The sequence below is a fragment of the Oncorhynchus kisutch genome, linkage group LG2, assembly GCF_002021735.2.
Source record: "Oncorhynchus kisutch isolate 150728-3 linkage group LG2, Okis_V2, whole genome shotgun sequence".
In the NCBI taxonomy this organism is placed as follows: Eukaryota; Metazoa; Chordata; class Actinopteri; order Salmoniformes; family Salmonidae; genus Oncorhynchus; species Oncorhynchus kisutch.
In genome coordinates, this window is record NC_034175.2 from 42771121 (window position 1) to 42794323 (window position 23203).

The 23203-nt window shown below is 42.5% G+C and overlaps 1 protein-coding gene across 1 annotated transcript; it reads left to right on the forward strand.

Annotated features, from left to right (window-relative positions):
• Nucleotides 1-930: 930 nt before the first annotated feature.
• LOC109866383 (xin actin-binding repeat-containing protein 2-like) lies at nucleotides 931-22588 on the forward strand. Its single transcript, XM_020455035.2, has 9 exons — nucleotides 931-1060; nucleotides 4102-4599; nucleotides 5562-5690; nucleotides 6561-6653; nucleotides 6931-6988; nucleotides 8602-8690; nucleotides 9098-19034; nucleotides 20690-20820; nucleotides 21232-22588. The coding sequence occupies exons 2-8, from the start codon at nucleotides 4540-4542 to the stop codon at nucleotides 20779-20781; spliced, it is 10458 nt and encodes a 3485-aa protein (XP_020310624.1). The 5' UTR covers nucleotides 931-1060; nucleotides 4102-4539; the 3' UTR covers nucleotides 20782-20820; nucleotides 21232-22588.
• Nucleotides 22589-23203: the final 615 nt, after the last annotated feature.

Below are 23203 nucleotides of genomic sequence, written 5' to 3' on the forward strand. Positions count from 1 at the left end.
ATGGATAACTAACTTCGGCACCTCCCTACCCTTTAAGAGTAATGTGACTTATTCTTTGGACATTTACTCAAGCCACGAGAAGCGTCCTGTGTCAAATGAATTGAGGCTGTCTCCATGATCAAGATTCATTGGAGAGTGTTGTGTTCGAAAGATCTTAGGTTTCCGTGTAGAGTGGCGGCGGTAGGAATGCGTCAGACGGGGTTCTTTAGGGCAGGTGACATATAGAGAGGCGGGTGTGGGTTACACATGGGGTAAACGGGCCCTGCGGTGATGCATGGCTGCCACGTCTGGCCTCCACACATCCCCGGCCTTCAGGGCATAGCAGAGTCAGCCTAGCACCGCTGCTCTCCAGCTGGGCTAAAGAGGACGAATGAGAGGAGTGAGAGGAGCGAGAGCTCTCCGAACCTCAGGTGTCTCTTGCAATGTCTGCCTTTGGTATTACATCACCGCTGACCCCATTCCAAACCCCTGGATGACGCATCACATGGGTCCGATTTCTCTCTAACTGTAACTTATCATTCAAATGAGCAGCACTTTCCTTGGATCGAGCAGCTCATGCTGCGAGGGGTAATTTAAGACTGTAGAACGGTAGAGATACCTAAAGCATTAGATATATGACTGAATGTGTATGTTTTTGGCGTGTATAAATAGGTCATGATGACAGCTGTAGTTACAGAGTGGACAGTGAGCTATGATGGAATCTGTGATGATGAAACTGCAGTGGTCGGATTTATTAGTAGAGTAGGCTGTAAAAGAGGGTGGCCTAGGAAGTATTCACATGTAGATTCCCCGGACTCAACATGGAAGGCACCAAGGCCTCACCCTCTAAAAAAAGCACCTCTGGCCCATCTTACGGGAGGGGGGGGGGGGTCTAAAATAAAATCAGCTGTCACTGTCTGCTCGTTGGACAGAGGTGATCACGTACTGCTGGAGCTGGACTCCAACGCCAAAAGGGATTTGACTTGTGGCAAGGAAAGACGCCCTGCGGGCCAGGGGTTTCAGTGGCCTTCCTGTGGGATTCTATCGACTGAGTTGCATTTTTCTATTTTTCACAGACCTGGTAGGTGGAGAAGCGTCTTGGAGCAACTTTGTCTGTGTTGGTTGGGTGGTCTTGGACTTCTACATAGCTAATGTTGTTGTTCATAAGCCATTCAAAAGTGATTCATTGATGCATGCATAAATGGCTCCGTTTGCTACTTTTGCACATCATAGGCTTTCTGAGTCATGTAGTATTCATTGATTTCAGTCATTAATATGATGTTAGGAAGCAGAACAGTTGAATTAATATTCGCAGTGGAGAAATAAAAATGTGCTTTAGTTCTCCTTTCCCATGTTTTCATTATGTGTCAGTATTCGATTATGTTATTTAATGCATGGACATAACTAGTAGTTAGAAGGAGAGCTGAGGGGCAAGGTTATGTTCTTGTGCTGTTTGAAAGCCTTATTATTTTCCTCACAGACCAGACATTGTCTTTGAGGTCCTTTCTTGCGAAGTAACAGGCAAATCAGAACTTCCCAAGGGCCAGTAGAACTGTAATTAAATATTTTTGGATTCAGACAGTAAGCTAACCTTGAGTAATGTGAACTGCATTTTTATCTGGAAAATACTGGATTCGCCTCTGTAGCCTTATTGCCCAAGTGGACAGACTGTCATTCCTTGTCTCATAATCGCAGATAGCAGAAGTGCTGATGTCATAGACCACAGCTGAGTTCAATATAGCTTTTGAGCTCTGCATACCAAAAGCAAGGCTCCTGTCTGTCTGAAAACAGTTCCTCAGAAGGTTCTTACTGCCATAGACTACTGAGAGTTTTGAATGGAAAATACAATTAAACTCACTTGATGTGTGGATGTAAGAACATTGTAGGTGTGACCTCAGACACACAAAAAATGTTATTTACATATTACTGTAAGTCCAAAACAGGACAGTCTGGAAATGGGTCTTCCAAGCTTTAAAAATCTTGTCCTCCCAGTTTGTCTCCAGCTCTCACTGAGAAATACGACTCTGCAGGACTCCAAAGTTTAAAATAGGGTGGATTTATTTTTGCAGGTAGTTGGCGCCTAGATTACTTCACTTTCCTGTTATGTGAGCTCTCAACTGAACATAACATGTCACAAGATATCCAAAGATTGTTGACACATTTCTGGGCCTTAAAGTTTCCAAAATCCTTAATTAACACTATAGCTACATGGCCTCCAGTTGCCAAAGGCAATGGTAGGAATTGAACTTTCTCCTATATCTGATATAAGAAAACATTTCCTATGGCGCCAGGTATGTTGAAGCTACCTGGATTTATGGTTTTGGACCAGGGCGAAACGTATCTTATTTTGGGAGGTGGCTATGCTTGTCCTGCTCCCATCCCTCTTGACAGGCTGATAGGTTTACACTAGCATGCTGATCATGCCTCTAGGCTAAAATAGATGGTCAGTTACAGCTTTGCCCCAACACTGTCTTGTCCACACAATCCTATGATACTGTACTTATCAACAGCATCAATCCCCAGCAGGACTATCATTAGGTTTTCATTGTCCTCCTGGGTGATCAAACGTTTAAAGTCTCAATGTGTTTATAGAATGTTTAGAGCACAAATAGATAAGTGTAACAGTGACTAGCCTATTTGTGGCTTCAAGGTAGTATGCATATCCTTCAGATTAAAAAAAATATTATTCACAGCATTTAAAGCTATGAAATACAGTTTGATTTGAAGTGATTCAATCTGTAATTTCCTGTCATTCATATTATGTAAGTGAAATATCATCTCCAGTCTATTCATTTTTCATTCAGTTTGAGAAAGCAACCATTTGTGGCTGTACAGAGATCCAACTTTGTGTAATGCACGTTGAATCTGTTTTTAATTTGATTAATGCTGATTAGGCTTCATACAGCCTGCCAATTAAAAAAAACTGAAATACTCATGAATTAGGACATTCCTCTTAATGAGTGTCCCTTACGTGATTCCAAAGTGATGCTTTTACGGTGGTGTATGTTCCACAAACCCCAAATTATCTTTAGTGCCTCTGTAGTGAAACGTGAAACTGTGCATCCATGCTTCCCTAAAACCAGACCACCAGAGCTGAAGTATGCCCCCATCACATGTCATGAGGTGTCCATGCTGGCTCAGCACCAAGGCTAATGTGCACTCTGTGTGGGTTATAAACAGTTTGGGGTGTCAGGGAAACATTACCATAACCATGTTTTACAGCACACCGACAAACATAAATCTTTATTCTCCCACTGTTTAATTGACCATCCACTGGGACGGCTGTAATTGATTTGAATGATGCTCCTGTGTTGGAGAGGGACTGTCTCATTCACTAGAGCACCTGCGCACCCTCATGGGAAACACTGTGAATTCCCTTTCTGCTGGATGTGTATGGTCGCTGTATAAGAAACGGTTACAACAAAGAATGACTTCACCCACTCTCCATGTCACGATGTTGATTACAGAACAAAAAATTCTAGTCTACTGTCAATGTTAGATTTAAAGATTGAAAGCCTTTTCAAAGCTCAGTTGCCAGTCATTCATGTGGATGTTTGTGTATGTACCCTTCCTTTAAAATAATGCCAAATGGCAGAATGGCACATAAAGCGAACATACTGCCCATCCCTGTGCTTTAAGATTGGACTGTAAACTCGTTGTAAGGTCTTCAGCTATATTAAAACAATTGTCGCCAGTTTGCAATCATTTAATGTATGTTAACAGTCGAAAGCATGCCATGTGATTGCACTGTACCCTTTAGAAATGTACTGTGTAGCTACAAAATAGATCTCCTTCTCTTAAATCTGTGTCCCCTATTTGAACTGGTGAGGGAGGTGTTGATATTGTAGCTCTGCAAAGCCGCCTGATCTCACGCGCTTTGCGAAGCGAATATCCATGTAAACCCGCGAGATCAGACGGCTTGTGGGGCAATTGATATTCTGCAACTCCATGTAATGCACCTCTTTCATAAGCAAGCGTATTATCGCCCCCATTGAAACGCAAGGCTGGTCACAGACAACACATTGCCCTAAATGCTCTACTAGTGAAATAGTCCAACCATGTGATTGTGTATAGCATAGACTGTTGGGTAAATGTTATAATTAATGACGGTTGTTCCCTTAGCTGCTGGCAGCGCAGGTGTAACTACCAGGTTAGGACTTCCTGAGGAAGCTATGAACTCAGAGGAACAGGATTCACTCTGAAGACTCAGATCCCATTGACAGGAACCAACTGACAAGACCTCCTGACACCAGGATCCACTGACACCAGGATATATTGACCACCAGTACCCACTGACACCAGTAGCCACTGAAACCAGGATCCACTGACACCAGGATCCACTGACACCAGTAGTCACTGACACCAGTAACCACTGACACCAGTAACCACTGACACCAGTAGCCACTGACACCAGGATCTACTGACACCAGTAGCCACTGACACCAGGATCCACTGACACCAGTAGCCACTGACACCAGGATCCACTGACACCAGGATCCACTGACACCAGTAGGTACTGACACCAGGATCCACTGACACCAGGATCCACTGACCGTACCCATGGCCATGTACCAGCAGGCAGCTGACTCCAAGCAGCATGACAACATCTTCTCCAGCGGGGTAGGCAGACACACACAATACATTATAAAGATATGGTCATACATTTATGGATGTATTCTTCAATGACCAGTTTTAGGTCGTACTACCTGACTTACTGACATACCTAACCATAGAAGCCGCTAACAATGTAGGTGATAAGATTTTTTTAAATATATATTTTTAGTGTCCATTGTAATGAGCCAACTACATCATTTTTAGATTAATTGTATGTTTCGTCATGCCCACCCTGGTAACCCTGCCATGTTTAGTGTGACTGTAAGGACTTGGGACGTTAGATTTTGCAGTCTAGAAGTAATTTATTCCACATTTTGAATGAGGCTGCATAATTCTGGTATTCACAGTAGATAATTCCGAGCATGTTCTAAAGCAGTTGCAGTCATGCAAAGAAAGAGTCAAAGTGTTGTGATTGTTGTGAAAGCCACTGATGGCTTTGTGGTGCTATGTTAGTGGAAAGTGATGACAGCTGACCAGTGGGAGAGTTCAGTGGCCCTGCAGACCCACGGAAACATGACTCCTCTCATGGGGCTCAGAGTGGAAACAAGGGCAGACAGGCAACACAATGGGCAATCTGTGCCCCCTGCAGGATCCCATTAGTCATGTTTTAGACCTCAAAAGCTGTCAACTCTACTCTGCAGGGTGGGCAAAACAACTATCTGCCTGGACAACATGCTGTGACGCACCACCCCCAAAAAGCAAGCAACTAGAAAGATTGCTCTGCCATTGTGTAAACATAATGCCACATGGTGTCAGGAGGCCTACATTGAAATGGGCATGTGTGTGTGTGTGTGTGTGCATCTGTGTGTGTAAACACTCTGCAGTCTCAGTACTGGCTGCTCCAGTATTTTCTATGAATTTGCAGAAGTCTGCAATGAAACCCAAGTTCAATAGGCCTATCAGGCATAAGTCTGATCCCAGGCCATGTAGACATGCAGGCAGCTAATGATGTTTCACCGCTTCATTAGGTCATGGAGGAGTCGGAGGTCTGCTCCGTGCCTGGGGGGCTCGCCGGCATCAGGGCACAATTTGAGACCCAGGAAACTGCCACATCGCACAACGTCACCCAGTTCCTCTTCCGCCACAGAGAGGTGCAGGTACTGTAATTAATGCAGGCTAATCTCAGGCATGCGGTGCATGGGGGGAACGCGCAGATGTGGTATGACCTACGCTGGTTAAATCCCAGCCTACAATCTAGCTATCCATCCATCCGCACCACTGTGTCCCTGCCCGCATTACGTCCCCTGCCGAGTGTAAGTCACTCACTCAGGGAGTGACCCTTAATCTGGGCGAATAGTCAATTATTGAAAATGCTGGGGAGGTGCCTGCTGCTGCATGATTTTTCTCCAAAGGCTTAAAGTACAGATGTTAGATTTCATTTGATGCACTGCTAGACAGTGCTGGCCAACTTGGCAATGGAGAAGAATACAGATCCCTGTGTCTGTCAAAGACCCCTGGATTTCACACTCACATTGCTACTGCTTTAATTGCCACTATGTGTATAGCTTGGAATCCTCAGCTGAAGTGACACAAAGGGGCATGAAACAAATGAAGTATTCTTTGTCCCTGTATTCATTGTGATAGCTACCGTGTTTGATTAAGGTGAAGCTACTGTGTTTGATTAAGGTGAACCATCCATGGAATCGTCCCTTCTCGTCTGTCATTCTCTCTTTGTCTGTGATTAGTGTAATTTAACTGCAGTAAGCCATCTAATTATCAAGCTTCTATCCCATATTGTTCTCAGTGATGCACACTCTATCTGCTACTGTTTGAGCATTAATTAAACTCACTGCCGCTGCTGCTTGCGCTGGGCTGTCAATGAGTGTGAGCCATTCCCTGCTGTGTGTGTGTGTGTGTCTGAGCGTGTGCGCGTGCCTGTGTGTGTGTGTGCCTGTGTGCGTGTGCCTGTGCGCGTGTGTGTGCGCGTGTGTGCCTTTATGTGATAGCCAATGTCTTCGATCTCACAGGAAGTGGAATTGAACTCTGAGTTGAGAATGATGAGCAGCTCCAGGGAAGTCATCCCAGCCTCTCAGCAGGCTATTTCCCATCAGGATGAACAGGTACATGTAGACCTTCTGGATACCTCTGAGTCATCACACAACAGTGAAGCTGGGCTGAAAACCCAGACGTTAATGTCTTATATGTGTTAACAATTGTAAAAACTTTTTCATTAGAGAAAAGATCTTTACTGACCACGGTCAGTACGCTGACAACAAGAGACCTAGTAGAGAGTGGATTAACTCTAAAAAGCTTGATCAATTCAGTTAATGGTCATTACATAACACAGATTCGCTTTACATGTGGAAATTGTCCTAATAGGCTGCCATTCTGATACAGGTCACACATGAAGAAAACTTGGCCTCCAGTTATGAAAACAACCATAACAATGAAGCAGGTAGGATGTGACTACAGTTTATGTTCGTCATATTTTACAGTATGCACATCATTAAGATAAATAACACTGTTAAAAGTATTTTTAATTCAATCATATGAGGTTGATGGATGAATCTTGCATTCAGAAAGTATTCAGACCCCTTCCGTTTGTCCACATTTTGTTACGCTACAGCCTTATTCTAAAATGGATTTTAAAAATGTTTTCCTCATCAATCTACACACAATACCCCACAATGACAAAGGCAAAACAGGTTCATAGAAATGATTGCAAATGTATTAAAAACAAAAAACAGAAATATCTTATTTACATAAGTTTTCAGACCCTTTGCTATGAGATTTCGAAATTGAGCTCAGGTGCATCCTGTTTCCATTGACCATCCTTGAGATGTTTCTATAACTTGATTGGAGTCCACCTGTGGTAAATTCAATTGATTGGACATGATTTGGAAAGGCACACACCTGTCTATATAAGGTCCCAGAGTTGATAGTGCATGTCAGAGCAAAAACCAATCTATGAGGTTGAAGGAATTGTCCATAGAGCTCTGAGACAGGATTGTGTCGAGGCACAGATCTGGGGAAGGGTACTAAAAACTGTCTGCAGCATTGAAGGTCCCCAAGAACACAGTGGCCTCCATCATTCTTACATGGAAGAAGTTTGTAACCACCAAGACTCTTCCTAGAGCTGGCCGTCCGGCCAAACTGAGCAATCGGGGGAGAAGGGCCTTAGTAAGGGAGGTGATAGAGAACCAGAAATGGCCACTCTGACAGAGCTCCAGAATTCATCTGTGGAGATGGGAGAAACATCCAGAAGGACAACCATCTCTGCAGCACTCCACCAATCAGGCCTTTATGGTAGAGTGGCCAGACGGAAGGCACTCCTCATTAAAAGGCACATGACGGCCCACTTGGAGTTTGCCAAAAGGCACCTAAAGGATTCTCAGACCAGGAGAAACAAGAGTCCCTGGTCTGATGAAACCAAAATTAAACTCTTTGGCCTAAATGCCAAGAGTCACGTCTGGAGGAAACCTGACACCATCCCAACAGTGAAGCATGGCGGTGCCAGCATCATACTGTGGGGATGTTTTTCAGTGGCAAGTCAGGATCGAGTGAAAGATGAACGGAGCCCAGTACAGAGGAAAACCTGCTCCAGACTACTCAGGACCTCAGACTGGGGCAAAGGTTCACCTTCCAACAGGACAACGACCCTAAGCAAACAGCCAAGACAACGCACGAGTGGCTTCGGGACAAGTCTCTGAATGTCCTTGAGTGGCCCAACCAGAGCCTGGACTTGAACCCGATCTAACATCTCTGAAGAGACCTGAAAATAGTTGTGCAGCGACACTTCCCATCCAACCTGACAGAGCTTGAGAGGATCTGCAAAGATATATGGGGGAAACTCCCCAAATACAAGTGTGCCAAGCTTGTAGTGTCACACACATTTGCAAAAATGTCTAAAACCTGTTTATGGGGTATTGTGTGTAGATTGATGAGGGGGAAAAACAATGTAATACATTTTAGAATAAGGCTGAGACGTAACAAAACGTGAGAAAAATCAAGGGGTCTGAATACTTTCTGAATGCACTGTATGCTGCTTTGTCCTCTTGACATTGTTAGAGGAGGAAGGTCCTAGACTTACAACCAAGGAATTGAGAGATCATTTTGAGAGAACCATCGAGGAAGCTACCCCAAGCAAGCCAATGAAGGTAATTGGACATGCTTGTCTTAAACCCGTTTTACTTAAGTGGACAGAAACTGCATCATTTTGGCTTAGGTTACACACAAACCCTTCTGCTTTTTATCACCATTGTCAAACAAGTTATTAACTTTGAATTGAAATTTGTTGCAGTGTAGCTAATATGTAAATACAGCTTGTTTAATAACACTACAAGACGTTTTTTCTTAGCTTGTTTTAAAAATGATCAAGATTCTTCTATTAAACCATGTCAGGCACCAATCCCTCAGTTAATAACAATGAGACTGGATATTGACAATTAGTGACAAACAAACAGTTGGCATGCTATATATACATGTAATGTTTGCATTCAATTTGGTTTCTGAAAACATGTCAGGGACCTCTAATGACCCCAATCATTATTTTCTTCCCAAAAAGATTGGCCGAGCTGACATCAATAGGTCTCAGTGGGCCTCAAATGTATCACAAAAACAAGTCTCAACAAGTGAGATACACAATTTATCGTCAAGTACTTTACAGAATTTCTCATCAAGTGAGATACATAATGTTTCATCAAGTGAGATATGGGAAGATTCTGCTACTGAAGCAATAGAGGACACATCTGCTGTTGCTGTTGACTACGAGAATACAGAATATTTCCCTCCGCCACCTCCAGAAGACTTAGAGTACTTCCCACCTCCACCCCCAGACTTACTGCAGGTCCCATCAGAAAGTCCAGATATAACAGTAGAGTGCTACTACTCACCTGAGCCTCCGGAATCAGCTTACCCCTCTAAACGTCCACTCAGTAGACAGGAATACTCCAGGCAGAGAAACCAGTATGAGTTGAAGCGCCTTTACAAGCATATCCATCCTGAGGTTCGTAAAAACATAGAGATGTATAGTGATGCGGCTGAGTATGAGAACACCCGACAGGGGAGTCAGGAGGAGTTCACGGGGGAGACCAGGTATATATACGAGGATAACGGTAGCAGCCCCAACGACTGCATTAGCCCAGAAGAAGAGTACCTGGAATGGGATGAGATCCTCAGAGGGGAGGTGCAGTCAATGCGCTGGATGTTTGAGAACAAACCTCTGGATGCCATCAAAGACGACGCCTCAAATGAGGGTGACGACCAAAACATGGAACAGGAGATGATTGTTGGGAGTGATGTAAAAAGCAAAGCATGGATGTTTGAGACCAAGCCCATGGACACGTTGGGATCAGACAACATAGCTTCAACTAAATATAGAAACAGATTCAATAAGTTGGACAAAGGAGATGTCCGTGCTGCAGCCTGGTTGTTTGAAAACCAGCCTATGGAGACCCTGAACAAAATGCATGGCGATGAAGAGCTAACCAAAGAGATAGTATTTACCCAGGAAGATGGCAGCTCTACCATATACATGCTTGAATATCAGTACATGGAAACTTTAGGTCATACTGAGACCATTGATGACAGTCACCTCCTGAGTTTGAGGTCAGCGCTTGAGGATATAAAGGGAGAAGTGAAGACGATCACAAGCACATTTGAGACTCAGTTTATATGCGTCCTCATGGGACAGTCGGGCCAGATGTTGGAGATAACATCTATACGCAAAGTGGAGACTGAGAAGGGGGACACTAGAACATCAACCTGGCTTTTTGATACTCAAGCCCTGGACATGACTAATAGACTCCCTGCCCCAGTGAAACTTGTGTGTAGCCTGTCCATGGAAGACAACTACAAAGGAGATGTTTACAGGGGTAGATGGTTGTTTGAGACAAAGACCTTAGACTCCATTAACAAAGATGAATGGGAAAGCTCGACGCTGCAAAAGGAAGAGATAATCGGAGCTGATGTCCGAAAACATTGCTTAGCGTTTGAAACTCAGCCAATGGATTCTCTGAAAGATGATTCAAATGCGAGACCCCTGACTATCGAAGACGTTATTGGCGGTAATGTTAGATCTGCAAGACACTTCTTTGAGACTAGTCCCAAGGCAGCTTTGAAGGATATCAATGAGGTAGGGAGGCTCAAAAAGGTAGTGGCAGCTGAAGAAGAGAAGGGTGATGTAAGGCACCAAAAATGGATGTTTGAGAATGAACGACTAGAGAACATAAGAGATGAGAAGAAGGAGACTATTCGCACTGTGAACTTTGAAAATCTGACTGAAGAGGAAGGTACAAGCTACAATGCAGATGTCCGTAAGAATTGCATGGTATTTGAGACTCAGCCAATGGACACTTTGAAAGATGATTCAAATGTTAGAGCCTTTTCAAAGACGGAAATTGTCAGAGGCAACGTCAGATCAGCTAAACATTACTTTGAAACTGCTCCAGCTGACAATTTAAAAGACCTTGCTGAGGTTGGGAAACTACAAAAAATGGTGAGACTTGATGAAGAGAAGGGGGATGTGAGACACCAGAAGTGGGTTTTCGAAAGTCAACCCCTGGAGCACATTAAAGAGGAAAAGAAGGAGGTCGTTCGAACCATTAACCTGGAGGAAATCGATAAAGTGGATGTCTCAAACTACAAGCAAATATTTGAAACCACAGACTTAACCAGATGGGATGAATCTCAAAAGATACTCGTGGAGGGTGTAACATGTGGCTCTGTGAAATCTAACAAACATCTGTTTGAGTCTACACCAATGTACGCCATGCAAGACAGCTCTGGCCATTACCATGAAGTGAAAACAGTGCATCGGGAAGAGGTTGTCAAGGGAGACGTAACAAGCTGCAAATGGATGTTTGAAACACGCCCCATTGACCAGTTTGATGAAAGTATCAGTAATTACCAAATTATTAAAGGAATATCCAAAGAAGTTGAGTCTGGTGATGTTAAAACTGCCAAGTGGCTGTTTGAAACACAGCCTCTAGATGCAATTAAATACTTCAGCAATATTGAAGATGAGGAAACTACAACCAAGGAAAGTGTTGAGATTGTAAAAGGTGATGTTAAAACCGGTAAATGGTTATTCGAGACTAAACTAATGAATGTCCCATACGAGAAGGAGGAGTTGAAGAGTGAAAATGAGAGTGAGGAGGTACACAAAGGAGATGTAAAAACCTGCACATGGTTGTTTGAGACAAAGGCACTGGACACTATCCGAGATGAAACCGAAACTGTTCTACAAACATGCACAGTAAATCAAGAAGATGTCCAGGGCAAAGATGTACGAATGGCTCGTTTTCTATTTGAGACAGAAAAACTCGAGAATATCACAGGAGAGGATGAAAGTTTTAAGAAGGTTACTGATATAGACATTCAGTCAGGAGATGTGAATAGAATCAAGTATATCTTTGAGAACCAGTCCTCTGATATCATGACCTCAACATCTGAGGAGGTTATGCAAATGCTCAAAACTACACAATCAGAGGACATCCAGAAAGGAAATGTGGGGAACTGCAAATGGCTCTTTGAGAACCAGTCGATAGATGCCATACATGATACCCAAGACGAGGCTCTGGAGACCCGCACTGTGATGGATGTACAAGGAGGTAATGTGGATAAAGGCCGTTTCATTTTTGAGACCTACTCCTTGGACAAAATCCAGGAGGTGTCCTCAGAGACAGAGACCGATATCACAAAGTTGCAGAAAATCACCCGTGAAGAGGAAGAGAAAGGGGATGTAAGGAACTACACCATGATGTTTGAAACTCAGCCTCTTTATGCCATTCAAGACAAACAGGGTCATTATCATGAGGTCACCACTGTCACAAGCGAGGAGATATTGAAGGGTGATGTGATCGGGTCCCGGTGGTTGTTTGAAACTAAGCCTCTTGATTCTATCAGGGATACAGATGAGGTCTATATAATCAAATCTGTCACACAGGAGGATGTTCAGAAAGGAGATGTTACTTCAGCCAAGTGGAGATTTGAAACACAACCTCTTGATAAGATTGCAGAGGACATAAAAATGTCAGTTAAAACCGTTGAAGATATTCAAGGAGGAGATGTTAGAATGAATAAACAGCGTTTTGAATCTGATGAGCTGTCACAGAAGTCTGTGCGAACAGTTAATGTGAGTGAAATCCAAAAAGGTGATGTCAGGACAGCCAAATGGATGTTTGAAACTCAAACAATGGATAAAATACGTAGCCAGAGCGAAGAGAATTTAATAGAAACCGTCATGAAAGAGGAGGTCCTAAAGGGAGATGTTAGACAATCAGTGTGGCTCTTTGAACAGAATCCCCTTGACCATATAAAGGAGATAGATGAGGACAATACAGTAGTTGTTCAAGAGGAGATCCCCAAAGCCGATGTAAAGACAACAACATGGCTGTTTGAAACAACTCCATTCCATGACTTTAATGAGAACAGTGTTGAGAAGTCAGAAATCCTAGGTAAAAGTATCAAAGGAACCCTTGAGGAACTTTATAGCCAGAAAATGGTTAATTCAAAAGGAATACTCATTGAAGCAGATGAAATTGGGGACGTTAGAATGGCAAAATACCAGCTAATGAATACGGATTCCCCAGAGATCCAAAGAGAGGAAATTATCAGCGGTGATCTGAACAACATTATGATGAATCTTTTGAACCGCCGGGAAACAATTGAGAGAGGAGTAGTGGTAGAGTCAGAGGAGAAGGGTAATATCAGTACAACAGTGCATCAATTGTTCAACCAAGAGAGGGGCATCAATGTGGAAAAGGAGGAAATATTAAGAGGTGACATCCAGGAAGCTGTAAACAATCTTCTCAAGGAGGGAGGATCTGCTAAACGTGGTATACTCCTTCAAGAGGATGAGAAGGGAGATGTGCAAATGACTATTTATTCTCTTCTAAATAAACAAGAGGACATCAGTGTTGACAAAGAGGATATAATCAAAGGCAATATAAGGAATGCTCTCCAAAGACTATCCAACCCAGAAAACCAAGAGCAGATGAGGATAAAGGTGGATGAGACAGAAAAGGGAAACGTAAACTTTTACTCCACATGCATTGAATCTGGGGCGCTCGACTATCTCAAACAACTCCAGGTAGAGCCAGATGAGACTCCACCTGAAAAGATAGAGAAAGAGGAGATCATTAGAGGAGATATAAAGGGGACAAAGCTCATTCTTGGCAGTAGTCGAGCACAAATTGAGCGTACGGTAGTTGAAGAGGACATAGTGTGTGGAGATGTTCGCAAATCCGTCAAGGTTTTCATGAGCGAACCCACACACTCACTGGATGGCCTACAAAAAGAGCAAATTGTGAGGGGTGATTTGAAAGCAGCTATGAACTCACTGTCTCAGTCTGTAAATCAGACAGTGGTTGTAGAGAAAGAGGAGGTGGTGAGAGGTAACATACACGAAACCAGAAGACACCTTGAGTGTGCCCATAGACGGCCCAAAGAGGTGGAAAAGACAGAGATTGTCCACGGCAACATCAAAGGGGCACTGAAGTCCCTAGAGAAATCTGCAACCTCCAAAGTTGAAGTTGTCATCGAAGATTTAGTTCCTGGAGACATCAAAGGTACCTTAAAATCCCTGGAGCAGGCAAAGCAAACAGTCAGGGCAATCGAGAAGGAAGAGATTGTAAAGGGTAACATTCATACAGCAAAGCAGTGTTTACGAGATGCTACTAATGACAGAAGGACATGTCAACAGGAAATAGATGTTCAGGGAAATGTGAGAGGCACTATTGAGCTCTTATTGGAACCTCCAGCTTCTCCAAGAATGACACGAAGGCCCAGCTTCGAGGGTGATGTGAAAATGTCCATTAAGTCACTCTACGAGACACATGAGGTGCATGAGACGGGGGAGGAACAAACTCAACCAGAGAAAGAGGAGGTGATAAAGGGTGACGTTAAAGGCACAATCAAATCCTTGCTGGAATCAGCTCAGCGTGCAGCTCCTAAAATCAGAGTGGGAGCTAGAAGGGTCAAAGTCCCTGTGAAATCTCCATTGCGCTCACAGCATGGAAGCCCTCTATCGCGTTCACAGCAAGGTAGCCCTGAATGTTCTGTTGCAACCAAAGCTGAGAGTGAGACACTTAAAAATAAGTATCAAAGCATTGAAGCACAGAGAAACATACAAAAAATAAAGACAGCTAATTCGGCCAAAACTGAGAGCTCAACACAAGAGAATCAATCCCTCTCAACTCAAACCGCAACCAATGCATCTGAATCACAGACTACTCAACAATCAAAGACAGTAATGCAACACACGACCATCACTCAAAACCATGGCATTAAAACTTTGGAGACTAAGTTCCGTAACCTTAATTCAAGTCGAAAGGGTATGATCAGACTAGATAAAACCAAAGTGAAAACAAATGTTCATACCCCAACACGGACATTGTCTGAGTCTGAACTTTCTCTCCCTCCCCCACCTCCACCATGTGACGATCAATCATCCCTAACCCCAGCATCCTCTATCAATAGGCTGGACTTGGACCTTCCTCCTCCCCCAACTCCTCCTCCCCCACCACCTGTTGACTCTGAGCCTGATCATTTCCCTCCGCCACCACAGGATTTCCTTCCACCCCCTCCCTCGCAGCATGAACTGGACTCTATGCCATACCAGACACCTCATCCATCACCAGCAAAAGCCACAAAAATGATGGTCAAAAAGGTGAAAGGTCCTGCATTGCATCAAGTCTCGAAACTTGAACCAACCGGTCAGATTCAGAAAATTCAACAGGCAACCTCGGAGAAACATACAACCACAGCCAACAAATCTGTGTTGGAAATCAGCAAAACTCAAAATGAATTAACTGTTTTGTCTGAAATCCCAAAACCCCCAGAATCACCACGACCATTAAAGAAAGTTTACGTCGCCCCTATAAGATTTACTCCTCCACCTTCTCCTCCTCCCTTCATGAGATCCACTAAATTCAAAACTCCATTAATACAGGCAGAGGAAAAGTACAGAAAACAGAAAGTGGATAGTACACCACCTGCTACACCGAGCCCCATTTTCATGCATGAGTCAGTCACTGCTGCCCTTGAAATGCTTTCCACTGAGGAGGCAGGTATGAAGCAATCAAAAAAGAGCATGGCGTTTGGTTTCACTCAAGACGTGGCTGAAAAGACTATGACTAATGTTAAGTCAGACACACTATCATCTGATTTATCCAAGCAGGCACAAATCTCAGATACTCCTTCAAGCAAGACTTTGGTCTCTGCTGTATATGGGAAAAATCTCCCTGAATCTGCGGTTATTTCTGCAACTAAACAGCATATTGTCTCTGATCAGACATCCAAAGTCGTCTCAGTTCAGCACCAGACCACATCTATTTCCTCCACAAAGCAACAGACAGTTACTGCAACTAAACAACAGGTAACTTCAGCATCCGCCAAGCACTCACACTCTGCTGTAAGTAGCTCTCAATTCCAGATCTTATCCAGTGATGCTAAAAAGGTTGAAAATACAAAAGCAGATGTTCAAAATTTCAAAGTTTACTCTCAAGGAACAAAAACAGACGTCCAGAAGGATGTAAAAAATAAAGGTTCTCATAAATCTGAGGAGAAAAAGAACAAGGATAATTCTGCATCCCAAGTTCCCGAGAAGGTTTCTGACCAGCCTCAAGAAACAGTAAAGGGAACCCAAGAAACAAATGTCAAAGCAGCGAAATCAACCTCAGAAGACAAAAATAAAAATGACAATTCTGTATCACAAGCACCTGAGAAGGTTGCTAATCAACCTATCAAAGTAGAAAAGTTAACCCCAGAAACTAATGTCAAATCAGGCAAAAAGAAGAAGGCCAAAGGGATAGAAAAGCAAGTAGAAGTAAAAGAAACAAAACAGCCAGATGAAACTAAGACGGAAAACATTTCACAGGTGAAGGATGTGAAGGTGGAAGTAAAGGAAGACACAAAGTTGAAGGTTTCTAGTGAGCAAACACATGCCCAGACTGACGTCAAGGTCAAGGAGGGCAGTCAGAAAGCTCCTGCTATTAAAGACAACCAACCAGCAACTCCAACTTCTGCAAGAAAGAAGAAGAAGAAGAAGTCAAAAGCTAAAGATGCAGCTGCCACCACAGAATCAACTAAATCTCTTTCTGAAAGTTCCACTCAAAGTCAGGAGATGCAAACAGCCCATCAAGAGGAGCAGATCCAGGTACATAAGGAAGTTATTATCACTGAAAGCAAAGTTGAAAGAAAAGTTCATCAAAGTGTCCAGCAACAGGGAACAGTTAAAGTAGAAAAGCAGGTCAAGCCATCGCAAAAGAAGAAAGAGTTGACAGGAAGCCAACAGATTCAAGAGAAACCAAAGGAAGAGTACAGAAATGTTCCAGTCAAAGTGGAAAGTGGAAAAATGACAAACATGTCAGCCCGAAAGGAACCTGCGAGGACCTCAACAGAGAGCACTGAGGATTCTCAAAGACGAGAACATGCCCAGGAGTTAATCTCGCATATAACAGAGTTAGAGGGAGCTTCAGGAAAAATAGATTCTAAATCTGTGAAGACACTGCTCAATACTATTCCACAGTGGCTCATTGGTCCTGAGGAAAATCTTTATTTGGAGGGAACTGCAGTTGAGCATAATATACAAAAGCTTACAGAAATTGTTTCATATGTGAAAAAACTAGCAAAGGCAAAGTTGATGTGTTTAGAGGGGATCCACACTAATCTGGAGAGGCATGAGTGTGAACCTACTTCTAAAAAGATCATTGTTGGTGGTGCAACTCAAAGGATACATAAAATAAGTATTGGCTCTTTGAAAGTTGAAAGTCAAAAGAAAGTTGTGGAAAGCAAAGCAACATCACATGAAAGCAAAATGCAAGAGTTGAGTGTAAAATCCATGCGCTCACCCTCACCATTACTAAGGATGCGCTCACCCTCACCAACCTTTATTACCATTGAATCTACCCGGAGAACTGACTCTCCTCAGAGAATAACCCCATCACCTATCCAAACGCACAGACCAGCCACTCCCCCAACACCTCCCCCTCGCAAATCGGAAACTCCTACAACACGCATCAATAGGGCCACACCCTCTCCCACCTTCTCTAGGGCAGAGAACTTGGCGCGGCTAAAAGATACTACAGCCAAGCTTTCCCGTGGGGTGACGCCGCCTCCAGTTTTACTTCCTATGCAACTCACAGAAAAGAAATCTGAGATTGTGGAATCCCCTGCATCATTCCATCGGCAGATCAAAATTGAGGCACAAGCTGAGGGAGCTTCAGAAGTGTCAGACACAACAATTGTCACTCAAGAGGCTCAAAAGGCTGATGTAAAGGTCACAGATAAAGAGTCATTCCATCAAACGGATAAAGAAGTCATGGAAGCTTCTGAAATGTCAGACTCGTCAATGGTGACTATGTCAGTGAGAAACAAGAGGGAGTTTTTTGAAGATGCTCAAAAAGCTGAGGTAAATAAGACCAATGTGCGAAAAGATCCCATCGACATCCCAGAGCACTTGGGCCCAGACAGGGAGGAGCACACAACAACAAACCAAGAGAGTAAGGATGACACACAAAGCACATATGAGAAGGTCACAGAGAACAATGCTGAAATAGTGGGATCTGCAAAGTCAACTGATAAAGAATTGATGGAAGCTTCAAAAATGTCAAACTCATTAGCAGCAACTACATCAGTGAGAGACAAGAGAGAGTTTTTTGAAGAGGCTCATAAAGCTGAGGTAAATAAGACGTACGTTCGAAGGGATCCCATTGATATCCCCGAGCGCTTGGGTCCAGACATGGAGGAGCTCAAACCAGAAAACCAAGAGAACGAGAAGGAGGACCTTCCAAAGGTGGACTTGTCAGGACTAGTCAACAAATTTGAAACACCGGAAGATAAAGTTTACGTCAGAAAGCCTATCACAATGAGAGAAAGACGTGGAAGTGAGATGGAATATACAGAGACTGAAAATACAGTTATTCAAGAACAAGAGATGCCAACGTTTGACATCAAGGCTATTAAAAATGTTTTTGAAATGGTTGAGCAAAGTCCCTCCTTCAAAGGGGAGAAAAATAAACAGGAGGAGCTGGAGTCAAACCTGAGTGAAAACACTAGAGATAGTTCAAAGCAGGATAACACCCAGGAGACACAGAGGGGCTTCGGGCAGATCTCGCCCCTGCCTTCCCAGAAAGAAGTGCAAAACATGTCAGCAGACCCAACGGGCTTCTCTGAAAAGTCAGTCACAGAGCATTTCTCAAGCTTAGATGAATTCGGCAACAAGACAATTGGATCATTGAGCAGCACAACTGTTTCCCAGCACTCAGAGAGCACAATAACCCACCATGCCCCCTTCTCATATGCTGACGTGGTAAAGAAAAAAAGGGGGTCTGAGGTGACGCCGTCTGAATCCCCGGAAGAGGCTTCCACTGAAGAGTTGCTGAGGAATTTCCACAAAACATGGATGGAGAGTGAGAGTGTTTTCAAGAGTCTCGGCTACAATGTTTCGGAGGAGAGAACATCACATGTTGTGTCACATCAAACAAAGACCGTTGTTACTGGTAAAGACAGTTGTACTGCCTGCATGATGGGACTTGAAACTAACAGGATATAATGGCATGTAAAAATGCCCTCTCCGATATTCAATGAGACCTAACATTTTTACATGTGCCTGATTTTAAATGGAGAGAGATTATTGTGAATGGACAAAGAACTAATGCTTCAATGAATGAGTCATGGCAAAAGAGCAAGAGCTAAGCATGATATGATGATAACATGAGGGACATTATGGAATAGAATCACACATATCCTATTTAAATACCAGCATTCATGTTTGACCATAAAATTCAACACAAAGTACAAGTTTGGGTCAATACTGTTTGCCATCAGTAAAGAATGTTTGAGATTTCTGAGAATAATTTTTTGATTTCATCTTTAATGTGATTGCACTTGTTTGAAGATGTATATACACAACCTAGTCTCAGAGCATTTTGTATTATTCTGTATGTAAATCCGAGGGCACAATATGTATTAATTTGTGGATGTCCATCACCGATTTCATATGATATATTACAAATTACATTTTGTATTATATGTTACGAATGTGCAAAATATTAAATATGTTACAATTAAAAAAAAAAGGTACTATATGTTACGAATTTGCAAAACTAGCTAGCTGACTAATGTTAGCAAGGCTAAGGGTTAGGGGTTATGGTTAGGTTTAGGAGTTAAATTGAAGGGTTAAGATTAGGGTTAGGGGAAGGGTTATCTAAAAGAGTGAAGGTTAGGGTTAGGGGAAGGATTAGCTAACATGCTAAGTAGTTGCAAAGAAGCTAAAAAATAGTAAGTAGTTGAAAAATAGCTAAATAGCTAAAATGCTAAAGTAGTTCATGATGAGATTTGAACTTGATGCTAGACTTGCCCATCCACACGACCATCCACCCTACTTTAATTTTTTGCCTTTAGTAACCATCGGTCTTAACATATCGTAACATCTTATACTTATTTGAGTGTTCCGGATTTACGTTGACTATGCTACATCTAGTCTATGAGACCAGGCTGGTATACATATACAGAGTATATACACTGAGTGTACAAAACATTAGGAATAATGAGTTGCATCCCCCCTTTTGACCTCAGAACAGCCTAAAGGTGTCAGGGCATGGACTCTACAATGTCACGAATGTGTTCCACAGGGATGCTGGCCCATGTTGACTTCAATGCTTCCCACAGTTGTGTCAAATTGGCTGGATGTCCTTTGGTTGATGGACCATTCTTGATACACATGGGAAACTGTTGAGCATGAAAAACCCAGTAGCGTTGCAGTTCTTGACACACACAAACCGGTGCGCCTGTCACCTACTACCATACCCAGTTCAAAGGCACTTAAATATTTTGTCTTGCCCATTCAACCTCTGAATGGCACACATACACAATCCATGTCTCAAATCTTAATAAGCATTCTTTAACCTGTCTCCTCCCCTTCATCTACACTGATTGAAGTGGATTTAACAGGTTACATCAATAAGCGATCACAGCTTTCAACTGGATTCACCTGGTCAGTCTAGTCACGGAAAGAGCAGGTGTTCCTAATGTTTTGTACACTCAGCTTATACTACGCATGATCATGACAATTATGCCTTGATAACATTTCTTAATATTATTGAGTCATTGTATGTTGTGTAAAAATACTAGAATGATAACTTTTCTCTGGCAGACTGGAATTCCCCAGTCGGAGCGTTGCACTGTGTGTCAGAGGAGGGTCTAGCCGATGGAAGCTCTAATAGAGGACAGAAAAGAATTCCATAAATCCTGTTTCTGCTGCGAGCACTGCCAAAATAAATGAAGGTAAAGCACATATCACCCAACCAAGGTGAATTCAAAGTAAGTGGATTTTGGCTGTGAACTGGTAAGCAGTGCTTGAATGGGGACGGCAGGGTAGCCTAGCGGTTAGAGTGTTGGACTAGTAATCAAAAGGTTGCAAGTTCATATCCCTGAGCTGACAAGGTACAAATCTGTCATTCTGCCCCTGAACAGGCAGTTAACCCACTGTTCCTTAGGCCGTCATTGAAAATAAGAATTTGTTCTTAACTGACTTGCCTAGTTAAAAAATAAAATGCTTTTGCTCCTACAGTTTGTGTCTGCACACAGGACACCAATTATGTTGTACTCTGTTTGCAAATTAAGCAATAAAAAGTTTGACATGATTGTGGAATCAGCTTCACTGTTTTGAATAATAATTTGTTCTGTCTCCTCCAGCCTTGGCAACTATGTCTCTCTCCATGGACATCTGTGCTGTTTACCACACTACAAACAACTCCAAAGGGAACTACGATAATGGATATGGACAGACACTTACCACTGACTCATCACCTCAGAGCAACTCGATTGGAGGAATTCACAGCAGCATAGGCTCAACTGAAAAGGACAGCTTTGAAAAATAATTTATTAAATCAAATGACGAGAACAAACAAAATAGTAATAAGATACCTGTTGTGTGGCCTCTACAAGCCCACTCCCCACAAAAATCATTTAAAAGTAGGTGAGGACTAATTAAGCTGCCATGGCCTCCGCAGGACAATTCCCCGAAGTCACCCAAACAACAACATAGGAAAGCTATTTCCAGGAGCTCTCTTTGAAAGAGAGCATTTCCACCACCATGGCAGGTAGAAAAAGGCATCATGTATGCCAGAGAAAACTGAAGAAACTTCAAGCAGTCAATGGTAAGGCAACCTATGAGGGCAAAGAGACAGTTGAAATTGGAAAAAGTCTGAGACTGAAGGACAAAAGTACAAGTGCAATAGACACGAAAGGAGATGTGAATGGTAGAAATTGTGTATATATTTATATTGTGTGAGAGTGGAAGAAGATGGTTCAGAAAGTGCTTAGGGTTAGAGGCAAAGACGACTAGAATGACAGAGAGAAACATGAAATGTTATGCTTAGAAATTTGCTCAGGAGGCCAACCTCATTGGTCTTTCAAGTTTGATAATTGAAGACATTAGCTCTGTATTTCACATGGAATTGACCCACATTAGTCACGTTTAATTGATCTATAAAATATAATTTTGATAAGTTCAACGGGGCTCACATCTTCGGGGTAATTGATTTGTTAAATTTAAATTAGTTTAAGTCCATGGAGAGAGTATTGTAGATATCTAAATTTGTCTTGGCTTTTTCTTTCAACATATCAACATTTTTAAATGTACCTTTTTCTAGCACCTGGTGTGCAGCCTAGTAAAAATGATCTTGGAAATACTTTCTTTATAATATATACAATATATATCCTCTTAATTGGTATTAATCATGTTTGTTTTGGACATTTATATCATATTTTACAATGATTATTTTTTTTTGATTAGACTACCTTGCTTTGTACAAGAGAATTGTACAAGAGACTGGTTACTCAACAATTCGTTCAAATTTATTGCTGATCCAGGGGCAATAAAATCATTGAATTGGTCAGTCTCAATCGCCTTCTTTCACATGAATTTCAACATTGTTCACATTAAAGGTCCAATGCAAACGTTTTTATATCAATATCAAATCATTTCTGGGTAACAATTAAGTACCTTACTGTGATTGTTTTCAATGAAAATGGTCCAAAAGAAACAAAATAGCTTCTGAAGCAAAGAGTTATTTCTCAAGACAGAATTTTGCTACAAGTGTCTGGGAGTGGTCTGAGTGGGAGGGGAAAGCTGAAAATGTGTTGTTATTGGCAGAGAGGTCTGGAACTCTTTTTCCTATTGGTCTATTAACTAATTAATATGGTGATGTCAGAATGGAAGGCGAAAACTCGATCCCACCAAACATGCTTAAATGTCAGGTGGTCTTTTCAAAAGCTGTGTAAGCTTTTGGGCTCCCGAGAGGCGCATCAGTCTAAGGCAGCGGTCCCCAACCTTTTTTGCACCATACACTGGTCTCGTACAGACAATAATTTACCAGATAGGCCATCGGGGGGGGGTCACGATACGAGCAGAATATTGATTAGGCCTATAAGTTTAGTATAGCCGCTTTTCATAACATTTTAGTTTAATTAGGTCTAACGTGATGATGTTATAGAAACATAAAGTGCATATTTTTCTCTAATGACCATATATGTAATAAAAACATGACAACTCACCATGTCGCTGAATCAGTGGGAGCCCTGAGCTTGTTTCCCGGCAACAAGATGGTCCCATCTAAGGGTGAATGGAGACAGTGACACCCGAAGCGTGTTCCTTAGGTCCAGT

Coding starts and splice junctions, on each gene's coding strand:
- LOC109866383 (XM_020455035.2), top strand. CDS start 4,540: ATGGCCATGTACCAGCAGGCAGCTGACTCCAAGCAGCATGACAACATC. Junction 4,600..5,561: donor ACAACATCTTCTCCAGCGGG/GTAGGCAGACAC, acceptor CCGCTTCATTAG/GTCATGGAGGAGTCGGAGGT. Junction 6,654..6,930: donor TTTCCCATCAGGATGAACAG/GTACATGTAGAC, acceptor ATTCTGATACAG/GTCACACATGAAGAAAACTT.